The following is a 23,028-nucleotide window of genomic DNA, read 5'->3' on the forward strand; positions in this document are numbered from 1 at the left end:
CATATACACACACACACACTTCATCTTACCTTCTCTTCTACCTCCTCAAAAGCCATACCCCCCTCCCGCCGGCCCCCCTCCTCCTCCCCCCGCGCCCCCAGCAACAGCACCACTCATCAAATCCCCCCCTCCATACCACTGTTGTTGCTGCCCCCCGGTCCCCGGCTGCTCATACCTCAAAACCCCATCCTCCGCCGTGGTCAACGTCCCGTCCATAAAACCACCAAGCGTCATATCCATCGCCTGCGCGAACCCATCCCCCAACCCAGGGAAATCAAACGTGTCCCCAGGAAAAAAGTTATTGTTCAGCATCCAGGCCGGGTTGCCCATCCCGGGAATGTCAAATGCATTGGAAGTATCAGGCTGTTGTTGTTGTTGAGGTGGGGGGTAATTACCCCAGTTTTGTTGCATTGCCCCCGATAATGATGAAGAAGAAGAAGGGAGGATACCCTGATCATTGTTGGGGCGGGAGGAGGCACCGTTTGCAGAGGCGGCCGCCATTTCTGATAAGAGTTGAAGGGGGGTGCTAGCGACGGGTGGGTAGGTTGGTTGGGGGGTTTGGGAGGGGACTGGAGTGGGGACGTTGGGGTGTTTACTGTCAGTCCCTGACAGGCCTGGGTAAGAGGGTGTTTGGAGAGAGGATTGGGGGGTGTCGCTTGCGGTATTGGAGCCGTTGGAGCCAGTGCCGCTTTGGTTCTGTTTCTGCTTTTGGAACCAAGACCGGAGCATAACCAGGACGAGAAGGAATTTCGCGGCGGGTCGACTTCTGTCTTCTGCTGCGGTGGCGCGGAATTTCTCGAGGAGTTTGTCGAGGTGCTGCTCCACTTTCATGTGGTCCTTGTTGATCACCTTGCCGAGCTCACTTTTTGTGGAGGAGGCGGCGAAGTAGAGCTTGATGAGCACGACGACGGCATAGGCCACGCGGACAAAATTGAAAACTGGGAGGCACCGTGTCGTGTGGACGTCAAGTGAGAGAAACGTGTCAAAGATGCCGTCGATGGCGGTAAGACAGGCGGAGAGGGCGTTGATATGTGCCTGTGTGAGAGGGGCATCCGAGGCCAGTGGCGTGTCTGGGTTGGGTCCCAGCCTACAGTCATCAGGACAATCGCTATGGGTTGCGATCTCGTGCATGTAGAGGCTGATAACGTGGAAGCTCATCTTTAAAGACGCTATGAAGCTGTTAGATGTAGACCGGAAGACGCCTTTCAGATCATACGGTCGACTTACGCTGCTGTAACTCCCTTGGAATATTCTCACTGTATCTCTCCAGCTCCCTTTCAAACCCCTTAAGCGCATATTGGGTCCTAGAATCAGCAATATTCGGCGTAGACGAAGGATCGTCCATGGAAAACTGAATCCCGACCTCCTCGGCAAGCTTGTGCGTCCAAACCAAATGACAGAAATACTTGTCAGTCGGCACAGCCTCCGGGGAGGACTCCAGCACGTCGATACACTCCGCCATGAACGGCGTCCACCTAATCAGATTCGCCCGATGAAGTGCCATTGCCGTGTTGGTGGCCAGAAAATAACACGTCAACCACGCTCTTCTCGCCTCCAGTGTTGTCGGATCAAGCGGTGTCCCGCGCACGGGGTAGTCTCTCCAAGCCTGAGAGACGTGTCGTTTAAACCCACCTCTCGACATCTTCTTGGTCCCCAGTCCAATCTCAATAGCCATCACAGCAGCTACATGAACAAGTTGATAAAACTTGAGCTCCTCGAACCGATCTGGCGGCCAGTACCAAATAACAGCCACCTGTAAGGCTTGTACAAGCTCCAAGCTCTTGTGGCCGTCCACAATTATTTTCTCGGCAAAGACTTGCATTAGCTCCTTTGTCAGTGTTTTTTGCAAAGACGGAATCTCAGACGAAGCAGCCGCCATCAGTGACAAAAACAAGATGGGCTTGTTTGCCCGAACCTCCCCCACCGTGACCTCAGCCGGAAACACAACACCAGGGAGATGGTAGCACATCTGCTGTGTGTACCTCATGAACAACTCTTCAGCCATATTCATGGTTAAGATGCCCCGATCAACCACATCTGCCACCTTGGCAGCACCGTCCTCACTTTTGAAGTTTGCTCCAGCCAGTGCAACAACAGCTCTCTCTTCCTCGCCGGTAACCTGTGTCATCTTCCTCTTCTGGCCAGCTACAGCGGGAATTGAAGACGATGTCGTCGACGACAGCGGAGGCAGAGATGTCGACATTGACTGCTGCTGCCCATACCGTTCGCCACCACCCGCATACCTCCCATAATCCGTACCAGGTCGGCCGCCGCTTTGATCATGGCTAGTTCCTCTCCAATCCGCTGAAGATACCAGAGCCTGAGCAGCTTGGTGAGCCTGGGGATCTGAACCTGGCCCGTGAAGCCCTCCTGTCGATGTGCCAGAAGTTTGCGGTCTGGTGGCCTGCAAACTAGCAGTCAACATATCAATCTTCTTCTCCAGCTCCGCCACCCGTGAGTCCGTTTTTTTAGCCCGTTTCCTCGTGGGCTGGGTGATAACGCACTCGCGTTTGGCTTTGGCACATCTCTTGCAAGGGCCATCTGGGTCAGCCGGGTCTGGGTCACAACGAACTTTGAGACCTCTGCATGATTCACAGGCACGGGGCTTTTTGGGATCTAGCCCACCGCCAGCGCCGCCTGGAGAGTGGTGCTCATCACCGGGACTGTTGTGGTGGTGATATGAATTGTTAGGGGTGTTGACAGCAATGGAGCTGGGGGCCGTGGTATTGGCTGGAGTGGACGAGGTGTTGACGGTTGCGGTTGATGCAGGTGTTTGTGGGGAGAATGCCGATGTTGGATGGTTAGTGTGGGGAATTGGGGGTTGGTGATGATGTGGTGGTTGCCATTGCTGTTGCTGCGGGCGCAATTGATGCTGCTGCTGGGGATGATGGGCTTGGAGTTGGGGGAGCCTATCATGGTGGTGTTGTGCATTCAGCGAGCTCGCTGGCGGCTGGGCGCTCAGCGCCCCATGAACGGGGGCTGGAGGTGTTGGCGCATTGCCTGGGTCGTTGCTGGAAGTGCTGGTGCTGCCGTTGCCGCTTCCACTGCCGCCGTTACTGCTGCGGAGCATGGGGTCAAGCGCCGAGATGTCCATGCCGGTGGTTGTCTGTTCGGCCTGCCGACGGTCTTGCTGATGCTGACGGCTTTTCTGAGGCCGATCACCGATGCTGAGCGGTCGAATGTCAGGGCGAGGAAAGTCGGCGCTCCAACCGAGAGTCCCGAGTTCAGAAGTGGCGCCGCGCCGAGAATGGAATTCTCCCATTAAATTGCGTACTACGTCCGCTGTTACACACCCGCGAAAATTTAATTTCATGTGATGTACAAGCCTTGGATGACGACACCAACCTCGGTAAGCAAAGACTCCGACGTGGTACGTGCGCCACCTCCATCAAACAACCCTACTGCGTACAAACCATTGCGATGTGAGGCAAACCCAGAACACAGCTCATTGCCTGCAGTATATGCTATATCTCAGCGGCGAGGTATCTCGGGTTAGTTGATGAACTGTATCTTGAGGGTTGACGAAGACCTAGCTCAAGACCTTGGGGCTCCTTGAATCATGATCAAGTTGCGTGATTGCATCGACATGTGCTTGCCGATGATGAAAGTTCGAACACTCCCATGCTGTCTGCGCATTTCAGGTAAGCGCGAGACGGCCCAGAGGGCAAGAGGTACGAGGTAGGAAGTATGAAGGAAGGCAAGAAGAATGGTTGCTGCTACCAGCTATCAGACTTTGACACCAAGATGACGGAGACTGAGCTCCGGCCCAAATGATTATTTCAAGGGAGACTCAACTTCCTGGTCCAGTGAAGTCGAAAAGTATCACTCCCGCATACATTCTTATTTCTTGAGAGAAGAGTCGGCCAGCATCAAGCCCTCATCAACAGCTCCTTGTTCATCCCAATCGCTTCACTGTTAGGCCCACACGTCGACCACCGTCAGCAACATGTTCATTAAGCTTGCCTCCTTTCTGGCTCTCGCAGCAACTGTGGTATGCTGTCTGCCAACTCCTCGGTCGCCATCCTTCTAATCCCTCTACCCTAGACCGCCACCACCCCGTTTCATACCACCAACGCCACCTCCCTGTATCAAGACAACGGCCACGGCATCAAATGGACAGGCGTAATCACCCCCGGTCAGCCCAAAACCACCCTCTTCGGCACCGTTGACGAGATCTACAACTATATCCTCGCAATCAACCCCAACTACGTCGCCCAGCCTCTCGACAAGTCCGACCTTGCCCTCCTCGCCTCCCCCTGGAACGAACCCGGGACCACCAAGCTAGTCGCCCGACAAAGGTCAAAATACCTCGACAAGTTCCCCAGCCCCGTGTGTCGCGTCATGGCCACGGGCAACAGCAGATCCCTCGATCCCATAATAAACGAACTGGATATCCTTGGTGGAATATGTGAGGCTCCCAAGGATGCCTGCCGCCGTGTTGGGTGCAAGTCGACTACGGCTGGGTATCTTTGTGGTGTAAGTCTCTTTTTCCTGTCACATAAGCGGCTTCAATACTGATGAAACCGTCAAAGGAATACGGCAACGCAGCTGTGGTTGCATGTACCGATGTGTCACGTCGTCTGGAGGTGATCAAGAGGGACTGCTGTTCGGTGATAGCTGATTTTGGCGGAAAACCAGTGTCGGGACACTCCAAACGTCACGACTACGGGGTGTATGCTGGGTATGGGAACTGTAATCATGGGGAGGATAGCTCGCCGGCTGATTATCCTTATCCTGGGGGTGGGATTAATGGGAAGTGTTAGGGGTTGGCGGGTATTGCAATGGTAATTGGGGGGGTGATATCTGCGAAGGGTTGCGAGTGTCTTTCGTCGAGGTTGGTTGATGGGATGCTGCCTAACGATGATGTGGCCTGACGCGTCTCTAAGGGACAGGTCTGTCATTGTCATGAATTGCTTACTTTGCACTAATAAATATTATCTTCATCGGTTCGGATGGAAACGCGTGTGCCTGTGAGACCCCTAAGTTGTTGCCTGGCCAACCATCAAGTCGAAAAGGGGTAGTAAGTAGGGCGCTCTCGAAAGTCTGGCTTGGACTGCCACGAACATCAACCATACCAGCTATGAAATGTTTTCGGTTGATTTATTGTGAAAGGACAGCTGTTTCGAATGAGTTGGACTAGGGTAGTATCAATTACAGTCTTTATGTCACCTTATACTGCAAAACGCGAAAGCGCATTCTGGATAATTTAGGGTTAGGGTTATACACGGGCGTTTCTGGTGCCAGCCTTGATGAGTCCGAGAGATCGGATCTAAACAGAATCCACCCCGCTTTTACAGTCTCCCTGCAGGCACCCATATAGACACCACGTTCTCAAGGCAGGTGTTTAATTTTTGACGGATTTATGATCGTTCTCGAAGTCCTTACTTTTCGATCTCGATATTTCGTCCTTTGACAACAGGTGAGTAAGAAGGGGGACCCGAAAAGGTGTGTTGAGGAATCGTTGCGCTGACTTGTTAGAAATAATTGCACGACCACAGCAAGAGAGCGGTGCTTTTCTGTCAGATAACACGTCTCCCCAAAACCGGACTTTGTTGTTCGAGGCTTTGCGCACAACGGCAAAATGGATCAGAACCGCCCAACGCTTTCCACGCTGCCCAATGAGCTTCTCGCCATGATCATCGAGGAGCTGGTGGACGAGAGCAGCAAGCACAGCGGTGGACCTTCCATCAAAGCCTGCCGTTTGGTCAGCCGCCAGTTTTGCGACGTCAGCTCTCGCTGGCTTATTCCCTCGGTCAAAGTCGGGCACAGTAATGATTCTCTGGCGCGACTGGATGCGATATCACGACACCCGGCGATTAGTCGTGGTGTTAGGACGATAGAGGTGGTGCTGTCTTCGTATTCTACTTTCTGGATTCCTCTTGGGGGGAAAAGGGAGTTTATCGACTTTCAGCGGAAGGTCTTGGCGAACCGGGCAAAGATTTTTGAGGTTGGCAAGATTATTACTATGACTGAGAAGGATAATGCGATATTGAGAAAGGTGCATGAGGTGTTGAGGTGTTGGCTGCATTTCCAAGAACCGAAACGACAGCCGGAGCCGGGGGGTGATTTGGCGCTTCACCGGGAGTGTATGGACAGGTATTTTGGGGAGTTTCAGAGGCTGGCTTATGAGCAGAAAGTGCTGGTGGATCAAAGGGCGATGGGGACGGCGGTTGCTGAGGCGTTGAGCCGGATGCCGTGGGTGGCTGGGCTGAGGTTTGATGATACTTGTCATTACGGCAGACGGAGGCGGGGGCTTTCGTGGGAAACGCCCGAGACGGTGGTTGAGGGGATTTATGAGAATACGCTGTTGCCGTTGACGAGGAGGGATCTCGAGGCGAGAGGGTCTGTTATTGTTGATGAGATTCCTTTTTATCATCATGCTTCGGGGCCGGTGGCCTCGCCTCGTCCGCTCTCGGAGACTATTCCTCGTGTTTTGGCTGCTGTGGGGGGTGTTGATCAGGTAGAGCTCAAGAGTCTCGTGGTGAACGTGGACTTGATTGATTTGAGGGGGGTTTTCAGGGAGGTTTCTGATTTGCGAGAGAAGCTTACAGCTGCCACGAGGAGGTTGACAGACATTTCGATCCAGCAGAAGGCTGGGTATGACGATAGGTCTTTTTGGGGACTCTGTTGTACATCGCCAAACCTTAAACACTACTCGGTGGTACTGGAGCTGGGATCACATGCGTTGGACCCGTTGCTGGAAGGGCCTGGTTCGAATGAGGAACGGAAAAACTTGACGGTTATCCAGGTGAAGGGTGCTAGAATGACCGTCAGCACCCTGAAGCGGTTTCTTGACACTATCCCAGATGTCCTGGACCGCGTGGAGTTGGTGGGTGTCGAGGTGGTTGGGGGAGGTTGGGGGGAGGTTTTGGATATGCTCCGAGCGAAGACTTACCGGCAGACGGGGGACTGGCCGTACCCTGTGAGAATATCTCAGGCTGTTAGCCCCCATCCGGACCATGAGTTGCACTCAACGTTTGAGTGGGTTTTCCAGAGCGATGCGACGTGGGAGCCGAGCGATGCCGACGTGTATGTCATGAGACAGTCGGGGGTCAATCCGTTTGCTCCGGAGGCAGGGAAGTTTCCTTTGGGTGGTATCGTCAAGTGGTAGCTAAGGTGTGCTGTTATGGCGGCGAGGCTTTTCAGTTCTAGGTTCGTCTTGACTTGCCATGCCATAGAAAGTGTACATCATTAGATACTATCACGACTTTCGAATAGCTGCCTACTTACTACCTACTTCATAGATGGAGGATGAAGTCTGTGAAACAGCACGAGAGTCAGCCGAGAATGCCGAAAGATGGAACTTTGCCTTTCAAGATATCCTAACGGCCTACCAGCCACCGTTTTGGATCTACCAACTGTATTCTCCGGCTTTACAGAGCAACTGTTTATCCTCAACATAACTGCACCCCACGGCACCAAATCTTCCAAATAAACACCACTTCTACACCCACTATACCCCCCTCCCATCCCTTTGTTTGTCCAATCCCTATCCCAACCCAGACTTCAATCAATTTCACCCACCCTTCCAGAAGCGAACCAACCCGCACGCCCCAACTTCCTCATCTTTCACCATCAGTAACGAGCCACCTACCAAACGGGGCCCGCTCCGTTCCTCCTATTTCTCCTTTGTAACATACCGAGCTTCGGCTCAAGTTTCTCAACCCCGAAGCTTCCTGCAGCAAATTCTTTGAATGAAAAGAGGGCCAATAAAACGGCACAATTCCACCAAAGGGACCCAAAAATTCCCATGGGAATGGTACGACAAGGATTACATTGATGGAAGGAGCGGGAGTCCAATGGCTCATGGCTCGGGTTGCGGGTTTTGAGCTCCGGAGCCGGCGGGGGTGCATTTCTTCCCCTCCCTTCTCTTCCCTTCCCTTCTCTTCCCTTCCCTTCTCTTCCCTTCCCTTCTCTTCCCTTCCCGTAACTACATACATACGTGCTCTCTGTTCTGTGGGGGTTAGGTCTTGGAGTCTCAAACCAGAGCTAGAAGCAAAAAGATTCCAAGCCCTACCTACTGATGAGTCGATCATAAAACACCCACCTGCCTAACCTAACCTATAACCCCCAGGTAAGTCATCAAAGAAAATAAGACCGAAAATGCAGTCAGAATCTACATGCTGCTTGGCTCCCTCCTGCCCCGTGTCTTACTTTCTAGCCAAGCTCTAGCAGCCTTTCTTTGACCTCTCCATTCGAGAAAACTTCCTAGCTCTCTTCTCCCGCCCCCAATCGAAATATTTCATAGGTAGTCAAGCAAGAAAGTCATTGCGGTGACCTTCAGATAAGACAAGCTATCAAGGTCCTCAACCCTCCTCCCCAATCCTTTGACCCAACAGCTCAAGCCCATCCCACCTCTTCTTTGTTCCCTCACCACCAGCCCCCTACCTTCAAGCGCCAAGTGAACGGGTTGGCTGGTTTAACCCGTCTTCACCTTTATCTCCATCTCCCTTCCTATCCTAGATGGAACAACTTCGGCGTGTTGCTCGCCAACACCTTCCCACCCAACAAACAACACCTCATCAAAGCAAAGCATCAAAGAAACACCTTGTCTGATCATCAACCACACTGCATCACATCAAATCGCCATCACCCGGTTGAAATATCATTTCCTCACATTTGTAACTATGAGGAGAAGGCATTCTAGTCAACCTAAAATAATGATACTTGTTCCCATGTCGGATCCGTTTCCATGTCCTTCCCATAAGCCCATCTGTCTGCCCTATTCCCATACCAGGGCAATCCAGTTCAGTTTCAGCCATGTGATAAAAACCCGGAACCCTATTCATACACTCTGGTGTGATGACATGAAAAAAATAACCATAAGAACCCAATGTCAAAAAATATTGCAGTCTGATTCCATGATCTGCTGCTGCTCTTTCTCATTCCATCCATCTCCCACGTTGTTCGCTCGCTCGCTAGTCATTTCACAACATAAAAACAACCGACACCCCAACCTCGTAACCTCTCCCAATGTAGTAGAAGGTAACTACTCCGCTGTAGCTGCTTGTTTTGCCTTTTTGACCCGGCCTTTTGGAGAAAGAATTGGACTCATTTCACAGAGTCCCAGTCCAGCTGAAAGTTGACCCCGAACACCTTGACGAACTCCAGACAAAAAATATTGACAGGCCGACCCGAACTCCGTTCCCAAGCCAAATAAAGCCATGTATCATGTAGGTAAAGCCCGTCCAACCCAATCTAGCCGGACCCATAAATTGGAAAAGCCTGTCTCAAACCAAATGACGTGGGTGGATGCATGCGTAGGGTAAAAGCCTTTTGAGCTCAAAAATTCTACACACATTTCTCTCTCGGTGTCTTGTTATGGAGTTCAGTCCATGTAAAAGTCACCCTTCAAGATGCGCTCTTGGAAGTGATCCGGCTTCTGCGGGGCACGGGGCCTCGGCTGAGCAGGCGGCGCTGGCATATCAGACACCGACCTGGCTCGGTCGTGACGAGGATTGATTGACGAAGCCGAGACGGCGGGAGGTCCACCACGAGGAGGAGAGGCACTGAGGCCAGAGGCAAAGGAGAATGAGGGCCGGGCACCTTGGGCGACGGTGCTTTCGGCACGGGATCTAAGCTGATCGGACCAGTTGAAGCCTTGGTCTGATCGAGCGGTAGGAGAGCACAAGTCAGAACCTGTTCGAGCTTGGTTTGTGGTGCTTGCCTGAGGAGGGACTGTTCTGCCCCATGTGTAATTCCCGACAACTGCCGAAGCAAGAGGGGGTGTGGGTGGATTACTGCGGGCAGTACTGCCTCGTCGGACCGGTTGGGAAGGCATACCATTTGCACCAGGACTGTTACCTCCACGCATGCCACGCATGGCTTGAGCGGCACCCAGGCTCATCCGGCGAGAGAAGGGAGTGGTGGGGGCGGTGTGGGACATGTCATCTCCGTCCTCGATGGCACTCTCGTTGATGGACTCGGAATTGGTGGAGACGCTGGCACGGCGCATAAAGGCAGCAGAGGTGTTTGTGGGAGAGGTTCCTGGAAGACCAAAGGTGGCAACAGAGACTCTTCGGCGCTGGTTGTCCAGCATGGACGTGGCCAAGGGGGTGGGGAAGCCCGTGACTGATGGTTGCGAGATGGAATTGCTCCGGAAGAGGCTGGTGAGAGTGTTGGAGGTCACAGACCCGCGTCTCTGTTGTCGTGCCATATCGTTGTTGGAGTTGGTGGAGGATGAGTTGTCTGAAGACATGATGAAGGAGGGGGGCTTCAAGAGCCAGAGGACGCCAGGACTTATATCGAAGGGGACGAAAGTGTGCGTTTAACGTCCTCGTGTGAGGCGGCAAGGATGGCCTGTCAGGAGGGCGGGAGTGGCTTCGGGAAAATCGGTAGTAGGGTGGAAGTGTAGCAGCGTGTGCCGACTCGTATGTTTTGTAGACTGTAATGGTTCGAGTCCTGTGCACACCGGCGCCTTCGATGTAGTGGAGGTGAAACGCTTAAATGGCAAACTGTTGTGGGGGGTGGGATGACGAGAATGACGAGGGGTGGTGCAACGCCAGGGCACTCGGGTCTGAATGGCTCGCGCGCTGTCGACTTTTCTTTGTTGACGGACAGCCAGGTGTTCAGGTAATGGGCGGGATGATCGGCAGGCCTCGTTCGATGGGAGAAGCACGGTCACGTTTTGGGTGGGTGGGAAAGACGACAGGTACAAGGCCGTTGCGATATTGCGGTCCTTTCCTTTCCTTTGTCTACAATGGCAGCAGCGGTCCGTCTCTGCCTATCTGGCTGTCGAGACGGGGCCAGGCTGCGGGCGGGGTGCTTCCTCAGACGCTGCAGAATTGGGGGGGTCTGACTCGATTGGCACCGACAGCGGACGATCGCGGGGAATGTGTTGGGGAAAGTGGTGTTTGAGAGTGAGATGGAAAGTACAAGCAGCTGCGGATCAATTTGAGATGTGAAGAGGAAGGAAAAGAAGGGGATCGTTCTGTCCTCTTGCTCTTGCCTCTTGACTCTTGCCAGTTCCATCACCACCGACAAGCGGCGGTGGTAGTACTAACTACTATGGGAAGCGGCGTCGATCACTGGTTCGGCCAGCACAGACGCCGCTATCAGCGTGTCCATCACACATTGGGCGATGTGATTGGCTACCGCTCCAACGAGTGGACCAAACACTGCTGCTATGACCAATGGCGTCTGCAGAAAGGCTGCCGGTCTGGGGGTTAGCGTCCCCATCCTCCAGGGGAACGACCCCGGGACTAGCAGTTTAAAGTGAAGCCAAGATCCCAGCTTTCGACGTCACGGCCCCACATTAAACTTCACCCAATCGAACGATATGCGGGGTAGTCGAACAACTGCCAGTCTCTCTCGCAACTCCCTGACATCCCCCCAGCACAAGACATGTGCTGCCTCTGGGGGCGCTGAAAACGGTCAGCACGATGGGATTGAAGGATGCGCATTGCATGATGTCGCATCTTTGGCAGCCTTCCACAGAAGCCGTGAAAACAAAGATACCCTCTTGGCGAAGAGATGCATCACTGCGGCGGGCGAGCATGTGGCTTTGAGCTTAGCCAAATTAGGCATGTTGTAGTCTACTATAAAACGACCATCCATACGTCCCTCGTCCTTGCCATTGCCTCTCCCGAGATGCACATCACTTTTGCCACAGAACTGTCTTTTTTTGCTGATGAGATCTGCCCCTCATCAACAATGACTGCAGCGAGATCCAATATTGGGCATATGAAAAGGGCGACGCAGGACGCCTTCTTTCCTCTCCCCCAATCAACGGACCGTCAAGCACAACCGCTTCCCCTCTTTTCACCGGTCAACAGCTGTAATGGTGCCGGGCTGCAAACTGATGCAACCACCAAATGCATCATATTCGTAAGCCGCCTTCTGGACTCTCAAAATGTCATGCGAAGACAGCTGTGTAGGGAAAAGGAGCAATCAATCGATTGACGGACAGTTGCTCCGGCTGCTTTCCCCCCACCCGATAACTCTCAGGAAGGGTCTGAAACCTTTTGTCTTGGAGACCACGACACCATCTATGAGATCAACAGAGCTTTCCTGTCTATCTTGTGGGGGCCTTCCCTGCACCACCACAACCACCACGTCTCAGCTACATGAAAGGATCCCATCCACCAATTCCAGGTGACCATGCCCGCAGTAGTCGCGCCAACTATCCTCTGACTTGGCTCCTTGTTAGTCCCAGTCTGGCACACCTGGCCAATTCGGTGCCGGGGAGATAAAGCATACTGCAGCAACCCAAGCCAGCCCAGCAACTCCAAAGCAACCCTCCGGAAGAGAGCAATGCCAATGAAGCCGTCTTTCCGCACCTGAAGGGATCTGGTTGACTCCAGTTTTCCAGCCTGCCTGCATGACGGTTGAGTTGTAGATTGGCGAATCCTTTTACACTTGCATACTACCCCCTGCTCCACCACCTCTCGCTTCCAACCGTTCTGTCAGTCTTGAGTGCTGTACAGTACTTTGCTCGAGATTGGATTGACAAGAAGCTTAATGGGCCGAACACCACCATTCCCCCATTCTCATCGAGCCCCTCAATGAGCGACGTGGCAAGTGTCATCACCTCCCATCTCGCCAAAGTGTTCCGGAGATAACACCGCCCAAACTGACCACTGAGAAGGTGGTGTACACCATGATCATGGCAGTCGATCGGGCATTTTGAAATGTCGTAGGGTGTCAAACGCCAGATTGCTCGTTCGCCATGTGCGTAAGGAGGTTTCATATTCTCAGCAAGCCACACCATCACACAACAGTGTGACATATGTCCCATAGCACCATAAGGCATACACTGGGGAAGCACAAACACCAGCAGGTGTGTGGGACACAACTTGGAAGGCAGCGGGGGTAATATATGCCTCTCGAGTTCAACGAGCCACGCGGGCGTCATTGTTTTCACTTGAAGGCTTCAAACTTCGCCGAGTTCCGTTTCACGAACATGAAGCTGAACCTCGTGTGTAGCTACAACTTTCTCTTTTCAAAGGGTCATCGAACTGGCACTTCCATACGGTGTTCCAGGCCTGTCCTATCGGAACCCAGCATCGTATTCTCAACTACCTAACTTTTTTCTGGTCCCATCCCATCTTATTACCATCTGCAAATTCCCCGCATTTGTCGGCCATTCCGAGAAGTGGGCGCATGCAATATACTTACTCCTCTCCTCTTTCCAGTTTACCTATCCCATCCATCATGATGAGGGGCCAAAAGTCAACTCAAGTATGACAACCTGCTGGCTCTTTCCTCCATCCCTACCTACCTACCTACTTCACCCAATCTTTACGGATCACCTGGTAACACACCGTTGAAACTTTAAATCTCCCACAGACGTCTGGGGGAGGGGGGTCGTCTCCCAGAGAACAGACAATTTGACTTTGACAACTCCCATGAATCTGGGAACATGGGTCGCAGCGGAGGTAGCTAACCTCCAGGAAAGGGGTTTTAGCTCCAAGGGAGCTTTCTACTGGATTTGATCAATGGGGAAATATTCTCCTGCTTTGGGGGCCCAAAAGTTGCCCGTAGAGCGAGAGAGAGCAAACCGGTTTCCACAATCAAAATGACAGGTCTGTTCGTCCCCGTAGAAGAGTGTGCGCGACCAGTCTATGCATGCTCCTTGGCCTTTCAACAACACAGTGGACAAACCTTGGTGGTGTTAAGACGGACATGTGGAGGGTGGAAGCCCGAGCCAATAACCCCTCCCCACCCACACACACAAACACACTCACACACTTACTTTTGTTTCTTGTCAAGGTGGGTTGGGAGAGATGGGGGAGAAAGGCAAGTCTGTGTGACGGGCCCCTCATCTCTCACCTCTCTCACTGCATCTCTCCTTCGTGTCTGTAGACATTCGTTCTTCCTCCATTTTAGACCCAAGCCTCCCGTTCTATTCATACATTCTGTTTATCAAGGTATCACAACAACGGGTAACTGCACTGCTCAATCTCGCCCCTCGCTGCCTTGTCATTCTCGCCTTCATGTCTTGTCTTGTGCCCCCTTTCACCCATCACCCAAGCACCACCCCCACCAGCGACCCAAAAGGGGGGTTTCCGACGGGGATACAACGGGTTTGTCCACATCACCAACCATCCCCCGTAGACTAAACAAAAGCAAGTCCATTTCCAGGAGGCCTTCCAACCTGGAGCTGGGCTCATGTGATCACCCCCTATCGGTAATCCCCCCAACCAACACCACAAACCATCCAGATAGATGGGTATCTATACTCGTAGTCTGTCCCTATCTATCTATTTCCCCTACCGGTGGGGCTTGATAACAATACAACGACTGACATCGTTGATATCCCCCATCGGCCGTTTCTATCTGCACAAGAGTACTCACTCCATCCACCTGCAAAAGGTAGTAAAACAGTCTCCATAAAAAAGGGGGCTGATGAGACAGAAAGCATGCTCAAGTCAAAATCTCCTATCCTTGCATACCACTCGAACCAGCTCCTGTTCCACATGGCCCAATTCCTACATAATGTCAACAATCAAACCCCGTAAACATACCACCAGACCTCCGTGCAATAAACCCCCATCTGTATCACTTCACATGCACCGCCACCTCACATTCGCAAACACCGCCCATTCATAACAAAGGCAAAGACAATTACAGGGTATCTCATCCACCGCCTACACCACCTCATGTGAAACAACAAAGCAGAGCTAGCTCACTAAATGGTATATACACTCTCTCGCTTGCTTGCTTGCTTGCTTGCTCGCTCGCTTCAATATGTTTATCTCATGTTATGTTGTTATCTTTCCCCCAGAAAAAGAAATAGAAAGGAAAATTTCAAATACAAATAGAATACATACATCACCCATTGTTCTTCGTTCAACATTGCCAAAAGACCTCCCTTCCCCCTTTTCCTAGCCTCCCCCTTCCCCCACTTGAATTATCTCTTTTTTTTCTCCCCCCGTTGCAAAAAACAAACAAAAAAAACAAAAAAAAAACAAAACATAACAAGCCCAAAAAAATACCATCCCAAATTTCCCTTACTACTCCGTTTTGTGATGCAAGATGCAAATGTTTGTTGTGCTGCTTGATGGGGCCGCCATATACTCGTTACAGTAAGTTTTCCGCTCGAAAAAAAAAACAAAAAATCAAGCCATAAAAATATTTTTTTTGTTGTTGTCCACCCACCCTCCCCTCATCAAATCAATCCGCTGACCCCTCCCCATCGCTAGCCCAATCAACAAGCGCAAGAAGAAGAATCACCATCGTGATGACAACTCAATCCTAGTGAATTGCACTGGGCGTAGGCGTGAGATCCCCCCCATCTTGCCCCCCCTCCTTGGAAGCAATCGCAGTCACCACCAAGTCATTACCCGTCCTTTCCTCACCACCCGCCTCGTCCGCGTCGTCCTCAAAAACCACCGGAATCATCGTAGACCCGCTCATAACGTCGTCTCCTGCCATGGAAGTAACCGGGGTAAAAGCCGTAATCGTCGAACGTTCGTCGTCGTCATCATCGGGGCCACTCTCTTCCGAGCCTCCCGCCTTTCGTTGCTCCTTCGTGGCAGGCCGCCAGGTGTCCTCATCCCAGGGGTTGACCAAATCATCCGAAACACTGTGAGGCCTTTCCCTTCGTTCTTCCTCCAGGTCCTCGTGCGGCTTTTCCGATTGTTCTCGCTGGTCGGGCTGGCTCACTTGCTCCGGCTGCTCCGGTTGCTTCTGTGGAGCCGGTGTAGGCCCCGGATTTCCGATGATCCATAGGTTACCATCTTCGTCCTCCACCTCCTCCGGCTGGTGGTATTCCTCCGGCTCGTCCCTCTTCCTCCAGTCCCGGTTCCATGGGCATCGCCAGTCATTATCCGCGCGCGCTCTTGAACACCCTCGTGGATAGAAGTACTTAGATCCTCCCATTCGGCCGTCTCTGGCACACCTAGCTCCGCCGAATTCCCGGTCCCTTCCCCTTCTTCCTGGCCCAATACCATTGACATGAGTCCTGTCTATCCGCTCCCAAATATCGTTGCCCCAAACACCATCATTAGGCAGCCGGCTCGCCGGTGCCGTTGCGGGTTGGGATATTGGTGCCGGGGTCTCGACTGGCGGCTGTACACTCTCCTGCTTCTGAGGAAGCTGAGTCTTGAGTCTGGCTTGTGACTGATCCCAACTTGCCTTCCATAATACGTTGGTATTCCTTGCTGTTTCGGCGGTATGTTGGGCTTCGGGTTGGTGTTGTTCTTGGTGTTGCTCTTGGTGTTGCTCTTGGTGTTGCTCTTGGTGTTGGCCTTGTATTGGGATCTGGCCCTGTTGCTGGTGCTGACTTTCTTGTAGATGCTGGCTTTGCTGTTGAGCAGCGATCATGCCGCTTTCTTTCAGAGGTTCCATCGCCCCGACACTTCCGAAGAAGATGGCATCATTTACCAAGTTCGGGTAGAGGAATCCAACCCAGCTCATGCTAAAAACCTGCTTGAATCCGCGATCCAGGATGAGGTACAGCATCGAGACATCGATGAGTTTGGCCATGGCTAACCGTAGATTTCTCATCAACACATTTGTGCCCTGCTCATACATCATGCTAAGAGCCCATCCGAGTGGGTTGTATAGGTTGAAAAGCTCTGGGTTGGGCTCTTGGAGACTGTTGGGAGAGCGCTCTTGGAGGATGGGAAGGTATTCTCCGATGATTGCCGTAGCCTCGTTAAGACGAGCCACGGCGAAATCCATCATGGCGGTGTATTCGATGGAAGCACCGGCGATGTAGAGAAAGGTGTTGAATCGGAGCGGCTCGCCATAAAGTGGAGCGTTTCTGTCGTAGTAGGCATCTGGGTAGCTCTTGAGATACATGAATTGCAGCGCGTAGCCTAGTTGCATGGCATCATGGCCGTCAAGCTCAAAGCGAATGTATCCAGCCTAGCACATATGTCAGGGCACTAGATCACGTTGAGGGGATCTGGAATACCTACTGGATCTTTGGGAGGGAGGCGCTCTCTCATGAACTCGGATTCTCGAGACAAGATGTCATGATGTACCTGCCAAGACTTGTCTTTACATACCACTAATACGTCCCATTCATATTGAGTATCCCAAAGTCTATTAAACCATTAGATAACATATTCTAGTTCACAAAAACCTACCAACTTACGAATATTCTCCCTTATCGTGAGCGGCAATCACCGTGGCAGTGCGCTCTGCCCTTTGCTTGATAAAGTCAAGTTGCGCGGCATCAACCGCTGGCGCTTCGCTGGTCACATTCTCAGGCTCTTCTCTGATGGGTGAAGGTATGTCGGGGGCCGAGAAGCGACGGGCTCTCTGACGAGCAATTACCATGTCTGATTCAGAGGTGCTGGACTTCTTAGTGGGTGAATCACAGACTCCAGCGCTGTTGTGGCGTTTCCTATCCGCTGGTTTCGTTGCTGAAGTTGAAGACGAATTCCTCTTGTGGTGGCCCTTATGCCTAGATTTCGATTTGGGAGTCGTCTTGTCTGTCACCGGCAAAGCTGGCGGCGGCGGTTGTGAGCTCAGGGAACCCTGGTGCAAGGTTTTCTCCCTGGAACCTGGTTGAGACCCGGGTGTTTTCGCCTTTGCGTCGCTCGAGTTTCTCCAGTTGCTCGACTGCGAAGATTTTGAGGGCATTTTTGCAGTGGGCTCATGGGCAATCGAGAGATATTCCGTGTCTGCTGGCTTGGTTGTGCTGGTTTTGGGTGCCTTGGTGAGAACTTGGACTTTCTTGCCAGAGGCGACTTGGGCATAACTTTGAGTTCTGGTGACAGTGGGGGCGCTTTTTGCTTTATGTTTTTCAGGTGACTGAGGTTTTGGCTGAGGTGGATTCCGTGGCGGTTCGCGAGCCGGCTTTTTCAACTGAGGAAACTCGGCGGAGGAGTTGTCTTTGGTATCCTTGACCTGGCGGTTCGGGCCGGGCCCTGGTGCAGTGTTCCTGTCTCGACCTGGCTTGTGGTTTTGTTTGTGTTTTTGAAGCTGGTCTTGAGCACGCATCGCACCCTCAGGGCACTCCTTTTCTCCTTTTTTGGTGGTCGTTGGGGGCTCCTTGGTATCCTTGGTGGCTGGCTTAGACTTTGAAGCGAGGACTTTGCGATTCTTAATCGTGTCTCCTTTCAAAATTCTAGCATAGGAGAGCGAGGGTTGCCTCGCTGGAGGGTCTCGGGAATTCATGGCAAGTGCCGGCGGCTATGCTGTATCCGGTGCCAATGCGGCTCAAGGTGGATGTGATGAGCGGGTGGTGATGTCAAGGTCGCATGCGAAGCATCAACATGGTCGGGGCAGATCGCTGCAGGAAGGAAACAAAATAAAACCTGCCCAAAAACTTGATCCAAGTTGGACGATTGTTCGCTTTTGAGGCAGATGGGTGTGAAATATGAAATGTGCGTGTGCTGTGCGGGCTGTTAGCAAGTTGACGAGCTTGAGGAAGTCAATCGCAGTTGTGCAGAAAAAGGTAACTTGGTTCGACTTTGTCTGAGAGATCAAGTGGTCAAGAAAGAATCGTGGATGTCACGCCGTGGTTTTGTGGTGTGCGGTTGTCGCAAACATCGGCCTCTTGGTGAAATTTTGGTGTTGTTTGTTGACGGCGATGCTCCACGGCCAGCTTCCCTTTCCAGACTTTTTGCACTTTTTGCGCAATTTTTCCGTTTTTCGCGGCTCTGAACAACCCGGTCGGTCGCCAAAATAGAGACGAAATTCTCAGAACACACAAATTGGCCGCTCAATGGTAGAACTGGAGCTCAATCAAAGAAAAAGGTTGTTGCGCTGGTCGGTTTTCGTAGGTTAATATGTGTTGCTCCCGTGGCTTTGGAGTGCATGATGGGTGCATCGGCCTTCAATTCACCTTCACTGTTGGGATTCCCACAAGCATCATTTCATCTTATCTCGGCTGGCTGCTTGCTCCGTGCAGCAGCGGGCAGCGGGCCGTTCCTGCTTTGTATTCCACTAGATCACTGACAGAGGGGGAAGGCACGCTCAAGCCCGGGCTAAGGCAGGCAGGCTATTTTGGGGCAGACATCCCATCCCTTTTGATTAAAGTACCTTGATTCTTGGGACACCTAATGGAACCTGATAAACACCCTTGACTCCATTCCTAACCTGGCGCAATGCAATGCTCGCTCAAAGCCACTTGTATAACCGTCCTGTTCTGCAACACAGTCATGACACCACGACTCGTCTCATTCACCGTGGACATGTGCCCCTCTCTGAACGAGGTGCCAGATGCTAGTTCCAAATGCCAATGTCAGCCTTCTCCTGACTAATATATGCCACAACCCCTCCTACTTGGCGCCATTGCTTTCGGTTTGCCGTACGTCGAGGATGGATATTCTTTCGCGTGCTGTGTCATTCAGATCCTAGGACTTGATCATGAAGATCTGGGGGATGTCAGCACTGACAAGAAACGATAGAATCCCAACGGTAGCTTACCTGATTGAGCGCCGCACTATCTGCAAAGGCCATCTTCTTCTGGGCAATAAACCGTGACCTTGCCAGGTAGCGGGTATTCGTAGTCACAGGCGTCGAGTAACCGCTCGCAGTTGGCGTTGACGCATCACTTTCAACTGCCGGGGTGACACTCTCCTCTTTTTTGCGCTTCTTCTCCTTGGAACTGCTTGCGCCAGCCTCTGAACCTGATTCTGACACTGGCTTGTCCTTCTTTTTCTTGTCTTTCTTGTCCTTCTTCTCTTTCTTTTCTTTCTTCTCCTTCCTTTCCTTCTTCTTCTCCTTCTTTGCCCTCTTAGCATCCTCAGCCGATGTGTCTACCTCCTCTTCTGGAGACTCGCTCTTCTGCTTCTCCCGCTTGCTCGACTTCTCCGACTTGGCTGGCTCTGTGTCGCTTTCCGCCGAGTCCACCTTGCGCTTCTTCGACTTTTTGTCCTTCTTCTCCTTCGAGCCGGCACTGTCTGTTTCAACATCAGATTCTGTTTTCCTCTTCTTGGACTTCTTCTCCTTCTTGCGCGCCTTCTCGTCGTCCTTTTCTGTGTCCTCGTCGGCCTTGCGCTTTTTTGATGGGAGATCTGAAGGCTCCGAGGCTTCTGTCTCGGCGCTCTCTTCTGTGGACTCCTCGGAACTCTTCTGAGCACCATTGACCTCGCCCTTGTCGGCACCCTCTTGTGGCTCCTTCTTCAGCACATCGCCCACCAACCAACCGCCCCTAACGAAGCGAATCGTCCCTAATCTCCGCTCAAGATATGAGTTCATCATCAGATCCTCGCGCTTCTTCAGCTCACTCTCCAGCGCCTCCTCGCTCTTGCCGTTGAGTCTCCCGAGCAAGTGTTGGAAGTCGAACAGTCCTGTGCACTCGTCTCCATTGTTTCGTTTGGCTCCAAGACCGAGGGTGTCGTCCTTCAAGGTGACCTGGATATGCGATGCGCTGGCAGCTCCATAGTTTTCGGCATGCGCCGCGTCCTTGGCTCCGAGGTACTGGCCCGGCTCCCACCCCTGCGACCGCAGCATCTTCTGGCCAAAAGATTCGGTGTTGCGCATCCATCTGTTGTTATTCGGATCGTTGCCGAGTCTCCGTTTGCTGTTCGCGGGCTTTGTCAGTTTCTGTTGGTTCCAGGACTCAATTACACACAAAGCGCGTCTTACTTCTTTGCACCAGCGAGACCCATTTTGCCCAGAAGTTGCCCGGCGCAGCCGAGCGTGAGATATTGAGGGGGCGGGGGTTAGGAAAAGCTGACGATCACAAAGTTCGAGGTACCTGGTGTTTCTTGGAGTTGCTTGTGTGGAACTTTTTTTTTGGCGGGGAACTGGTGCAAAATGATTCTGACGCCCCACACCGCCCAGATTGGATGGATGCCAAGGCTGCCATCTTGGATGAGTGGGTCCAGCCTGCAGGGTTCCTGCCTCAACGGTCAGGGGTTGCAACATCACGGTTCTCGATGTCATCGTGCCTTCCTCGGGCAACTTCTTTGTTTTAAAGGAATACCTACGATACAAGTACGAATTTAGCCCATATTATGAGAGAGTCATCATGGTTTGTGGACTATCATCGTCCGCTCTTGATACCTGTTCTCTTGATATAGGCTTCCTCATGCTTGTCCACGATGTGGCATGTAGCTAGAACTTTGGATGGTCTACACAGAACTCTATGAGACCCCTTATCTAGGTAGCTAGGTAGGCTTCTTTGGCTGATGTGAGATAAACCTTACCAAACCTTCCCTCTACCATCTTCAGTCAGGTAGTGGGCGCGCCACCAAATCCAAAGGGCCTGGCTTTGCTGGCAGGGGAGGTCTTTCAAATTTCTTCCACTTTTCCCAGACAAGTCAAACATACCACACACAACCCGTCATCGTATAAAGGTCATGGAGATAGTGGCGAAGGAGAGAAGAACTCGAAATCTCAGAGTGAAAGAACCCCGGCCGTCCTGCAACCGCCGTCGCCAGTCCACCAAGATCGACAAGGGCTTGTCCAAGTGGTAAGTCGCCGCTTTTGCTACCACCTGTACACTCAAGACCAACCAACTCCAGGGACGCCAAACTCAAGCGCCGCACCAAATCCCCCAAGAAAGCCATCAAAAAGAACCGCCGCCTAACCGAGCATCTCAACGAGCAGCTGACCCGTCTGACCACAACAATCGAACAAGCCAACACCCACCTGCCTGACACCAGCCAAATCAACAGCGAGATGAGAAATCTCAGCAATGGCATGGGAGTCCTCCTCGGTGGCATGGCAGAATACAAAGAAGGCATGCAACAACTCGGTGACGAGATGCAAATCGCGGAGCACAATCTGGAACTGTTCAGCGAGACTATAAGAAGGCTCTTTGACAATGGCACGGAAGCACTCATGGACGATTTTCAGCCGTTCAAGAGAGATTTTGGGGTGATCTACCGACTCACCGAAGCCATCCGTCAGCGGACGCAGAAGAGTGATGTCGGGCGGAGAATCAGTAGACCTGTCGACCGCCTGTTTGGGTGTATGCCGATCCTCCGCAGGTGTTTGGATGACAGCATGGAAACCCGCCTGAAGAACTGTGAGGGGAGGAAGACAAACCAGTTGTCAAACAAATTGTCTTCATTTGTTACTCGTGAGGAAGGGGCATGCAAGGTTGGAGGAGGTAATGGAAGGCAGAGAACAGGCAGAGACCGGTACAGTTAGCCAATCCATACGCATCTTTTGTTCATACCCATCACACAACCCACTCCCAAGACCACACACCCAAATCAGCACAAAAAAAATCTCTTTCTCTATCCCCCATCTTTAAACCTCAATTAAAACGCCCTGGTATTATTCATTCCCCCAGTCCATCCATTTCAATCCCATATCGTAACCATATTATACACTTCCCCGTCCTCTCCTCCCTCCTGCTCCTAAACCTTGAACCCAAACCCAGCCATACAACTCCTATACTGATCAATGGTCAACAAGCAGTCCTTTTGTGGGTCGGCAGCCTTGGAGAAGAGCATGCACTCGTCGCGCTTGGCCTTTTCGTCTTTGCACACGCAGCAGGGCTATTATTTCTTTTTGTTAACCCCCCCCCTAACTCAATCGTTCGACAGTTAAATCTGTGACGGACCTTGGGCTTGTCAGCAGCAGCAGCAGCAGCTGACTGGGCGACCACCGGCGCAACCGGGGCGCTGGAGGCTATGAGGGGTGTTAATCACGCCATCCATGAGACAACAAGAGGGGACGGGGAACATACCGATTGAGCTGGCGGTAGCTTGGGCGGAGGACATTTTGACTTTTTTCTTGACGACAAGTGCTTTGTTTGAGTTGGGGAAAAGGAAAAAAGGTGAAAGAAGTCGGGAGCTATCGGTAAACTGAATGAGCAAGTTGATTTGTCAATTGGCGATTTCTAGAACGGTTTTCCCCCAAGCATTGCCGCTGAGCCGCCGCGAAAACGCATGCCAAGACGGAATGGCGTCAGATCTCTCAGCTTTTTTTGTGGGGAGCTGGGGGGCAGGGATGGATGAGGGGCCACGTGATACCCCTTGGGGTCAACATCTGAGGTACAGCTTCATCACTTGGCTAACTTCAATTTCCTCTAGTTGACCGAGACGTATATATCCCAGTAAACAGCTAAGGTCTCCAAAGTTACAGATTCCGTCCCACTTTACTAACACCACCACCATCCCCCTTTCACAAGTAAACTCCCCGACAATCCCAATCCATACTTTCAAACCA

At 52.2% G+C, this 23,028-nt stretch overlaps 8 protein-coding genes across 8 annotated transcripts; 3 read left to right on the forward strand and 5 right to left on the reverse strand.

The window, feature by feature from the left end:
* Nucleotides 1–45: 45 nt before the first annotated feature.
* On the reverse strand, nt 46–3,313 carry QC761_108530 (uncharacterized protein; the record flags this gene model as incomplete). Its single annotated transcript, XM_062874135.1, has 2 exons — nt 46–1,169; nt 1,228–3,313. 2 exons carry the CDS (start codon nt 3,311–3,313, stop codon nt 46–48), a joined length of 3,210 nt encoding a protein of 1,069 aa, XP_062737245.1.
* QC761_108540 (uncharacterized protein) lies at nt 2,402–4,851 on the forward strand. Its single transcript, XM_062874136.1, has 3 exons — nt 2,402–3,991; nt 4,045–4,476; nt 4,533–4,851. Exons 1-3 carry the CDS (start codon nt 3,947–3,949, stop codon nt 4,761–4,763), a joined length of 708 nt encoding a protein of 235 aa, XP_062737246.1. The 5' UTR covers nt 2,402–3,946; the 3' UTR covers nt 4,764–4,851.
* A 730-nt stretch (nt 4,852–5,581) lies between these two features.
* Nucleotides 5,582–7,111, forward strand: QC761_108545 (uncharacterized protein; the record flags this gene model as incomplete). The annotated part of the gene is made up of 1 exon (XM_062874137.1): nt 5,582–7,111. One exon carries the CDS (start codon nt 5,582–5,584, stop codon nt 7,109–7,111), a length of 1,530 nt encoding a protein of 509 aa, XP_062737247.1.
* A 1,480-nt stretch (nt 7,112–8,591) lies between these two features.
* On the reverse strand, nt 8,592–11,152 carry QC761_108550 (uncharacterized protein). The gene is made up of 2 exons (XM_062874138.1): nt 9,784–11,152; nt 8,592–9,606 (listed from the first exon to the last, which is right to left on the reverse strand). The coding sequence occupies exons 1-2, from the start codon at nt 10,196–10,198 to the stop codon at nt 9,329–9,331; spliced, it is 693 nt and encodes a 230-aa protein (XP_062737248.1). The 5' UTR covers nt 10,199–11,152; the 3' UTR covers nt 8,592–9,328.
* Nucleotides 11,153–14,511: 3,359 nt separating this feature from the next.
* QC761_108560 (uncharacterized protein) lies at nt 14,512–18,072 on the reverse strand (the record flags this gene model as incomplete). The annotated part of the gene is made up of 3 exons (XM_062874139.1): nt 14,512–16,812; nt 16,866–16,992; nt 17,045–18,072. 3 exons carry the CDS (start codon nt 18,070–18,072, stop codon nt 15,196–15,198), a joined length of 2,772 nt encoding a protein of 923 aa, XP_062737249.1. The 3' UTR covers nt 14,512–15,195.
* Nucleotides 18,073–19,253: 1,181 nt separating this feature from the next.
* On the reverse strand, nt 19,254–20,645 carry PXR1 (telomerase inhibitor; the record flags this gene model as incomplete). Its single annotated transcript, XM_062874140.1, has 3 exons — nt 20,491–20,645; nt 19,327–20,425; nt 19,254–19,274 (listed from the first exon to the last, which is right to left on the reverse strand). Exons 1-3 carry the CDS (start codon nt 20,511–20,513, stop codon nt 19,254–19,256), a joined length of 1,143 nt encoding a protein of 380 aa, XP_062737250.1. The 5' UTR covers nt 20,514–20,645.
* Nucleotides 20,646–20,800: 155 nt separating this feature from the next.
* QC761_108575 (uncharacterized protein) lies at nt 20,801–22,042 on the forward strand. Its single transcript, XM_062874141.1, has 2 exons — nt 20,801–21,319; nt 21,372–22,042. Exons 1-2 carry the CDS (start codon nt 21,207–21,209, stop codon nt 22,000–22,002), a joined length of 744 nt encoding a protein of 247 aa, XP_062737251.1. The 5' UTR covers nt 20,801–21,206; the 3' UTR covers nt 22,003–22,042.
* Nucleotides 22,043–22,093: 51 nt separating this feature from the next.
* Nucleotides 22,094–22,739, reverse strand: COX17 (Cytochrome c oxidase copper chaperone). The gene is made up of 3 exons (XM_062874142.1): nt 22,547–22,739; nt 22,421–22,488; nt 22,094–22,355 (listed from the first exon to the last, which is right to left on the reverse strand). The coding sequence occupies exons 1-3, from the start codon at nt 22,578–22,580 to the stop codon at nt 22,215–22,217; spliced, it is 243 nt and encodes an 80-aa protein (XP_062737252.1). The 5' UTR covers nt 22,581–22,739; the 3' UTR covers nt 22,094–22,214.
* Between the last annotated feature and the right edge of the window lie 289 nt (nt 22,740–23,028).

The sequence above is a fragment of the Podospora bellae-mahoneyi genome (assembly GCF_035222275.1).
Source record: "Podospora bellae-mahoneyi strain CBS 112042 chromosome 1 map unlocalized CBS112042p_1, whole genome shotgun sequence".
NCBI lineage: Eukaryota > Fungi > Ascomycota > Sordariomycetes > Sordariales > Podosporaceae > Podospora > Podospora bellae-mahoneyi.

Bases quoted from the DNA above. Each gene is read 5' to 3' on its own strand.
- QC761_108550 (XM_062874138.1), bottom strand. From the start codon at position 10,198: ATGTCTTCAGACAACTCATCCTCCACCAACTCCAACAACGATATGGCA. The intron at 9,607-9,783 runs GTATGCCTTCCC...CCGCTCGATCAG, and splicing joins TAACAGTCCTGGTGCAAATG to ACCAAGGCTTCAACTGGTCC.
- QC761_108575 (XM_062874141.1), top strand. From the start codon at position 21,207: ATGGAGATAGTGGCGAAGGAGAGAAGAACTCGAAATCTCAGAGTGAAA. The intron at 21,320-21,371 runs GTAAGTCGCCGC...AACCAACTCCAG, and splicing joins GACAAGGGCTTGTCCAAGTG to GGACGCCAAACTCAAGCGCC.
- QC761_108540 (XM_062874136.1), top strand. From the start codon at position 3,947: ATGTTCATTAAGCTTGCCTCCTTTCTGGCTCTCGCAGCAACTGTG. The intron at 3,992-4,044 runs GTATGCTGTCTG...CCTCTACCCTAG, and splicing joins TGGCTCTCGCAGCAACTGTG to ACCGCCACCACCCCGTTTCA. The intron at 4,477-4,532 runs GTAAGTCTCTTT...AAACCGTCAAAG, and splicing joins CGGCTGGGTATCTTTGTGGT to GAATACGGCAACGCAGCTGT.
- COX17 (XM_062874142.1), bottom strand. From the start codon at position 22,580: ATGTCCTCCGCCCAAGCTACCGCCAGCTCAATCG. The intron at 22,489-22,546 runs GTATGTTCCCCG...CACCCCTCATAG, and splicing joins AGCTACCGCCAGCTCAATCG to CCTCCAGCGCCCCGGTTGCG. The intron at 22,356-22,420 runs GTCCGTCACAGA...AAGAAATAATAG, and splicing joins CTGCTGCTGACAAGCCCAAG to CCCTGCTGCGTGTGCAAAGA.